An 8,031-nucleotide genomic window follows, 5' to 3' on the forward strand; every position below is an offset into this window, starting at 1 on the left:
TCACCTCCCTTTCTTCACCTCCCTTTCTTCATGTGTTCAATACTTTTTCCCTGTGCCATTCCACATTATTACAAATAACTTCATTTCTGGACATTTATGGTTTGATTTCTTTGTATGTATGGATCACTTGGGTTGTTATTGACATCTGGTGAAAATTTCATGTCATTAGCACCTCTAGTAATATATTTACTGAGAAAAATGGTGACGTGTTCAATACTCATTTTACTCGCTGTAAGGGGGGGAAAAAGATATTATATGATGCATTTCTGATGATCCCCATAAAAATAACCAGCACTCGCCTGAGCTTCCACAGGCTTGCCATCGATCTTAGCAAAGCCTTCGAAAAGGGTTTTGTAGAGAAAGTTCTTTCGTGCGGTGGCGGTGTTTGGTGGCAGGTAGCTGAGAACAGCGGTCCTGTGCTGCTGATACAAGAACAAGATGATGCGCACTGCCAGCTCCCGAACCTCTTTGGCAATGTGCTCCAATGCACCTGTACAAAACTGATTGATACAAGACAAAAGACCGTCTGTGAATGGGACTGACAAACCATTGTAATTTCTAAGTTATATTTATCTAACATAATTTATAGAACTGGTTGCATTATAGTCATGAGGGGGGCAACTATCTTGAATAGGGTTGCCTCTAAAAGGTGATTAGTAGTAGATGTGTATTCAATGTAGGTGCCGAGGCAAGTCGCCTCACAAAGGTAATGCTGCCGGCAGGGAACATAAACAAGCAGAGGTAAACTGCATTATAAGACCACCCTTCCTTTGCTTAACGAGGCTCAGGAACACCCTACCATTATTCCCATGTCTCCACTTCTCATTTTAATTACAGGAAATTCAATCGCCCCCCCCCTTCCCCCACAACTCTGACCCCCACCTTAGAGCAGATCACCCAGGTGACATCAGAAAAAGAGGAGAAATGTTTGAACTATTGCTGAGATACCGCTGTAGAGCAGCAAAGAGGGCTTGACATATGACGTCAAAGTGCTGATTAGAAAAGGACAAATTCTAAAACAAATTATATATATTGGGGATTCAGGTTATAAAACCAAATCCGACAGGAGTGAGTTTTTGTATGTGTATCTGTTGTGGCAGCAAACATACAAAAAGGTATTTTGATGTAAAAGTTGATGTGTTAGTAGCTGAAAGTCATCCTCAACTTATAACCTGAGTGTCAATCTGTTTGCATAAAATCAGTTTAAAACTTTGGCATTAACTACTGACTTCTACTTGTTGTTTTTAAGTCTTTACTGATTTTAATGAAACTTTTAAATTTAGGATTGGAAGTACATCTACAATTCATTAAGTTTTGGAGTCAACCTAATTCAAGATGGCTGCCAGAGCTAATTGACCTTAGCCACCAAAATATACGGTCAAAAAGCAGACGTGTTGGATTTATGTCAACAAATTATGTCAACTGGCTCCACTCAGTTGAATTGAGTACATGTAAAGCAATTTCCACATTTATTTTGAAAGTGAATGTGAAGTAAATGTGTTACGTTTACATTTAGATATTTCAATACTATTGTCAAATTTAAAATGTGTTTTTAAAGTAGTTAACAACACTTACTCTGAGCACTAAGATTACACAAAATATCATTTTTAAGGTTTGACAAAAATGTCTAACTTTATCTGTCTCTACGATGATCTTAGTTTAAAGTCTGGCATGAGATGTGATAGCCTTCAATGAGTGTTAGGTTTTTATTTATATAGTGTTTTAATTAGATATCAAACACAAAATGATTTATAAAATTTTAGCTTTAACAAACTGTGTACATGTTTCTTCTCCAACTCTAATGTGGCAGTTGTGGTATACTGTATATACACACCACTGCTTTGTTGTCGCATCTCAATCCACACTGAAAATGTTGAAACAAACATTTGAGACAGCTCCAACAAAGGGGGTCTGGCTCTGAGCAGGCCTGCCTCAACATGTAAATGCAAGCCTCATAGTACCACTTGTTTGCCTGTGGCTTCAGGACGAGCAGAAACTCAGATGTCAAACCTAACAATTTGCTCTCACTGACAAAAGTCAAGCAGAGTCAAGAAAAAGGCCAAACAGGGGGAGGGGAAGAGAACTGTGTCAACTAGAGAGGAGACAAGATAGTCTTTAGCTCTGACCCATTAGGTCTAGAGCTGGATAGATTGCATGTACGTATTAGGTCACTGCTGGAAACCAAAGAAGTAAAAGGGGAAGTCGGTGCCAGTAGTGACAACATGGACTTACTGTAACTGAGTGAAACTTACTGGAAGTCTGTTTAAGTAAACATTATTACAAAAAGTGAAGGACTTCTTCTAGTTAGTGTGTAATTTGTAAAAACCTCAATCGTATTAAAGTCATTGCTGAAGGTGGGAGATGTATTGGTGGCTGTGACAGAAATGTGACGGTGATTGCATTCACATCCTCAGATCACAATTCTGTTTCTAAAAACCCAAGATGGGAAAATAATACAAAATCGAGATTTCTAAACAGTTATTCAAAACCCAAACGGATCCATCATTTCTTTACCACTGGTCTACTGTTGGCAGAATAGACACAATTAACATGAAAATGTCAGATGTTTTCTACCAAAGAGCCACTACAACAAAATAAGGCTCTCGAACAAGGATGGAGACAACAATGACACAGTTTAAGTGGGTTCCCCTCACAAGAGGAAGTTGAGAACCTTCACCAAGTTGCAAGACATTCTGGAGACATTTGGGAGACACGTGAATGCCACTCATTAGCCAGTTGTAGCCCAGTGAGATACCACCTTAAATCCTTCTAGAGTCTAAATTTGATTTCTGAGATAAACCCAATTTGGTTTGTGGAAATTGTTTGTTTCATTGAAGACAAAACACCCAAAGGAAGTATGAAAGGATGTATTTAGTATATTACAGCTCATTTACCATGATGACATTCTCCAGGGTGAAGCCAGAGTTCTCTGTGCCCAGGTCCTGTAGTAGTTTCTCGATCAGCTCGGCCCGACTCTGAGCCAGGCGAGAGGGGAAATTGGATTTGAAAGGCTTCACCAGTTCACTGGGGATTATCTGCGAGGCCCGGACATCCTTCAAAACGGCTGTTTCCTAAACAAAATGTCACGAGAGAGTCAAGGAACGACTATGAGATTTACAGAGGTGGAAGTATTTGATGCGTTTATAGGCTTATGCCTTCTAATTAGGAAAAATGTGTACTGTACTTTAAGCCCCCCCCCCCCCCCCCGATAAATACCTGTGTGATGTTGCAAAGCAATTTATCTTTCAACATAAACATCTGGAAGGAAGACAAGTCATGGCAGATAGTATAAGTCTAGTACATAGAAGCAGGCTCTTAAACAGCCTCCCAATGTTGCTTGCCTGGTACGGTGAACATTATTTGGAGTTCTGGGACACAAAAATACATATTATTTGCTCTTGACAAACAAATAAGTCTTCAGCCACTTCTCTAGCAGACCATAGACGACAACTCAAAATCCAGATGGGTTTGGTAAACATATGAGCTACCGAGTTAAAGGGCCTACTCCCTGTTTCTGACACTCACACACCCATGCATGACTTCACTGCAACTGATTCCACAAAGCAAAGGCACATGCCATATACACGTCATGCATCAGCCCTCATAAACTGGCCGGTTTCACCCAGCAGCACATGTGAAGGCACCAGCACAACCCCTCCTCTAAAAAAAACCATCAACTACTTTCTGATCCCAGGTTACAGCAGCTTGGCTCCTGTTATGCTTTAGGGAGTCAGTGTGGGTAGTGGGGGTGAAAACAACACAGGGCTTGTTTAGAGGTTGATGCAGAACATGACGACACCTCCCTGCTTGTCTTGTACTCTTTATTAGGCACCAGAGAAGAATCCAGACTCTGAGGCCAGAATGGTACTAATTGTATGTTTGATAAGTTGTTTTCTAATAATCAAAAACTGGTTTTCAAACACATACAGTTTAACCAATTAGAAATCTGAAACACTTCCAGCTAAATTTTCTTCAAGTGCAGAAATTTCTAAACTTGACTGGGAAACAAAATAGTGTTTCCCTTTTCATTTTGTTTTTACATTTATTTTTCACAGGTGTTTGTATGTTTTGTGCAATAAAACCTGAACATTCTAGAAATCCTTTTCCAATATTCAATATCAAGTCTAACTTGACGTTTTTCATAGCTTTTTGTAGTCATGTGAAAACTGGAGAAAATTACAGTGAAAGCAGAAAAGATCCGGATGAAAATCAAATATGGTTGCAACACATTGGTTATGTCATGTTTTTATATCTATGTAAAATAAAGGCATTTTTAACATTATACAGAAAAACATGGAGAACCTTTGATCATTTTGTAAACCACAAGTTATCTGCAAAAAGTATGTTTTCTATAAAGTAGACATACCCTGCTTTTAATTCTTCTTTTTCACAGTTAAATCATTCAGTTGGTGTCTGTATAAAGTGGAACTGCAATGCTTTATTATGAATTTGTCCTTACTGAACTCCACAAACACCGGTTTCACCGCTTTCTAAAGTGTATCTTAGATCAACTTGTTTTGATGCTGTCTCTTTAAATTTTGCACTCCAAGAGACTCCAAGTACACAACAAAATGCATTTGGTCTAACTGGTTAAGGTAAAAATTAGGAAAAATGCCTTTGATATTTTTTTTTTCTAGTGCAAAGTTTGCTTGAGCTTCCTAAACAGAGTTTTTAAAATGTATTTAACTGTTACAAAAATATAAAAATCCAGATTTTTTTTTTAAATCTGGGAAAATAATCTCCATCATACACATAGAAGCACATAGTTTACATTGATTTATCTATTGCAACTGTTATTCGAAGATGCTTAGATCTAAAATATTTGGTGCACAACAAGCGTGCCACCATCACCATACCTGGATAAAGGTGATGGCTGCAGCCCTCAGGCGGTTAGCGGAGTCTCCGGCTCTGGCCAGCAAGTTGGGAAATGTCTGCTCCAGGCAGTGAGTTACCTCAGCCTGGCCCAGACCCAGACTTGGAATCAGCTGACTCAGCACCAGCCCAAGTAGCTTCAGTGATGCATGGAAAACCTAAGGTCATCATGATACACGTTAACAGATTAGAGTTAGCAATGTTTTACTTGGGCAGGAAAAAAGAGGGGTGGGTGTAAAAAAAGTTTTTATTTCTTGTAGAGCAGGTGATTGTGTAATATAATGTATGTAAATGTTAAGACCAAAAATCACTACGACTTAAGAGTTTGATAGCCATTTAAAAAAATTCTGTAAATTACTGTGGGCGAGGAAACATTTGTGAAGTTATTGTAGCAACAGCCTTTTCATTACCATACACGTTTTAAGTTTCTTCCAGAGGGAAAAATTACAAGGCCAACCTTGTCAAAACAGTTTGTTTAAAAACGCCAGCTGTGGGAGGGGTGAAAGAGTTTGCATCTGGTACAGGGGAGACTTTGTAGTGAGGGAGCTTGTGGGAGTGTGTGCTTATATTTTGACCACATAAATGTTAGTCCTGTTAAAAAAAAAACCTCTTGGTTAACATGACATATGCTGTAACAGATGATAGCAGCGACAAAGTAAACGAATGCACCGTGTCTTTACAGGGCTTTGTTTCACACCGAGACAATTATCTTTTGAGGAAATGACTCACACATGTAACCTTATCCAGCAGGGCCTTCTTGACCAGGAAGACTGCAGCTCTTATCATGTTTCTCAGCTCCTCCTTGGGGGCTGATGGAGATACTTCCAGCAGCCTGTTGTGCACAGTCAGCAGGGCATCTTCTCTGTGGGACCAGGTTTTAGAATACGCTCTGGCAACCTGGAAAAGAACAGTGGCAAAAGATTAGACATCATCAGGAATATTTTAGCTGTATTACAGTCATTATGAAGAGAAACTAGTGCATGCTGAACACAGTATAGAGATCAAACAACATTCAGTAAACCCATGTTGTGGCATATGCCAGAGAACATCCTGTAGAGTCCATAAAAGACAAAAAAAAAAAAAGAAACTAAAACATCACATTGTCTTACTAAGCTCTCTCCATACACCTCTACTGGAAGGCCAGCTTCTCTCTGGGCTTTCTCTGTCAAAGGTTCTGGCTCTCCGCCCATTTCTGCTCCTTGAGGGGTCTTTTGAACGTCAGATTTAGGGGAATGTTCTGCTGCTGGACTCTGGATGCTCTCAGCTGGCAGATCTTTTCTCTGAAAGGCTGGCAGCGGCCTCTCGTCATAGGGCAAACTGGTAAGCTTTCAGAAAAAAAACAAAAAAACAAATCACAAACCTAATTTAACTACAAATAAAAACAACAGAATATTTTTATTTGTCTTTTACCACATTTCAATAATTAACTAGAAGAAGTACATTTGAAATACAATGTGAACGCAGAATTTTTGCTGAAGAAGCTGAATGAGAGTTGTTAAAGGTGGGGTTTAAGTATTTCCCAAGCACAAAGTTCTATTCTGTACCACAATCAAGTAGTATGTTACCTTCAGTTGTTATGAAAAGGCTGTAAATATCAAAAATAAATTTGACTTTGCATCTTAGTTGCATCTGAATGCCTTGAAATTGGGAGGAGCTTTGTGCAAATAGGCGGTGCTTTGTACAGCAAGTGTTTAGGCAGCTCCACGTGGCTACCACAGGAGATTCAAGGATGCCTGAATGAGTCAAAGCAACATTCGGGGTATGTTTTTGGTTAGGGAATGACATTATAACACGATATAAAGCTCAAAAAAGTTGATTTTGCGTATTACCTCCACTCCCTTAAAACTAATAATAGCTAAAAGCCCATGCGCCAAGCAGCATTCTATAAGCAAAGAGTTGTTTCATTTAGAAACAAGAAAACAACATCCGTTTACACTCCTCTCTTCAAACCAAAGTTTGAGCCAGCCAGCTCTGTCTCTTATTCCTCCGAGCAAACTGGCACCCTGCTGCTTAACACAAGCCTCAAAGCACGGCCATGAGGCCAGGTTGGCAGCCGCCAGAGTCAGCCAACTGTTGCACGCTTTTAATTAAATAGTGAAACCTAAACCTACAGTAATGCAGGTTTTAGTAGGTGGTGACTAAAGGAAAAGGAAAAGAAAAAAAGAAAAAGCTTATGCTGGTCCTAATCTCCCTGTGTGCACTGGGTCAAGTACCATACAGGGTAAGTCAGGAGACATGCTCCAAAGGTGCTTCAGAGATTGATTACAACAATGCAGTTAAGAATGCAAGTAGAAAAATAAATACATACCATGAAAAGAATGGTAATCAAATAAATATTGTTTTAAAAATGCTTTTAAGTGCCTACTGGTGCTTGTTAAGTGAAGAAAATGAATGTGAAGAAAAGAGATGCTCACATCTATTTTGGGTACAGCAGCAGGGTTGGACGGTATGTCAGGTAGGCTGCTGGGTTTAAAAGCAACAGTCTGTTTGGTTGGCTGCTGATGCTGATGAGAGCTTGTTTTTTTCCCTTTCCTGCATGTGTCTGTAGATAACAGAGACTTGGCGGGAACAGGGCGACGTCCTGGAGAAGGCAGAAGCGGAGGAGGACACTGGGCTGGGGACGAACCTGCTGCACTGGTGATCTGGTGACACAGTGGAAAGACAGTGAACACATTTACCAGTATTTATTCGTGATTTCTATTGCGATCTAATAATTTCTCGATGTTTATTACAGAAAACATAAGCTGAAAATGAGTTTATATTCCATCGCACAACCTTCTGACTCATAGTGTGCAGCTGGAGCACCATCAGGCGTTTAGAACTGACCATTGTCACATCCAGAAGGTTGTGGACCTCAAGTTGCTGGTAAACAGTTCTCCTGTACTCGTCCATCAGCTCCTTCTTCTTCTTAGCCAAGTCATAGTCCTCCTTCTCAATGGCACATCGCTTTTCCACATCGTAACAAGCCAAACGCTCTCCAACCTGGGACAACCCAAAGAGATAAACACTGTGTGATAAAAGACTGCAGCTGACAAACAGAGCTGTTTGAGTCTTGTGATATTAAGCGGCTCTTGATTTTTTTTTTCCTATTTACATTTTTTTAAGACATTTATCTATTTATTTTTCCTGCTGACAGCAAAAAAGAACGATAGCTAATAT

The 8,031-nt window shown here is 39.6% G+C and overlaps 1 protein-coding gene across 6 annotated transcripts in view; it reads right to left on the bottom strand.

The window, feature by feature from the left end:
* Positions 1-8,031, bottom strand: part of cep104 (centrosomal protein 104) — a 30,612-nt gene that overhangs the window by 11,139 nt on the left and 11,442 nt on the right. For all 6 annotated transcript variants that reach the window (XM_014020406.1, XM_014020410.1, XM_014020408.1 and 3 more), the window contains 7 exons: positions 7,699-7,854; positions 7,287-7,514; positions 5,982-6,197; positions 5,602-5,769; positions 4,857-5,030; positions 2,895-3,071; positions 300-500 (listed from right to left, as the gene is read on the bottom strand). In XM_014020406.1, coding sequence (XP_013875860.1) covers positions 300-500; positions 2,895-3,071; positions 4,857-5,030; positions 5,602-5,769; positions 5,982-6,197; positions 7,287-7,514; positions 7,699-7,854 — 1,320 coding nt within the window. The remainder of the gene's footprint in view (positions 1-299; positions 501-2,894; positions 3,072-4,856; positions 5,031-5,601; positions 5,770-5,981; positions 6,198-7,286; positions 7,515-7,698; positions 7,855-8,031) is intronic.

This window comes from Austrofundulus limnaeus, unplaced genomic scaffold (genome assembly GCF_001266775.1).
Source record: "Austrofundulus limnaeus strain Quisiro unplaced genomic scaffold, Austrofundulus_limnaeus-1.0 Scaffold251, whole genome shotgun sequence".
Lineage (NCBI taxonomy): Eukaryota > Metazoa > Chordata > Actinopteri > Cyprinodontiformes > Rivulidae > Austrofundulus > Austrofundulus limnaeus.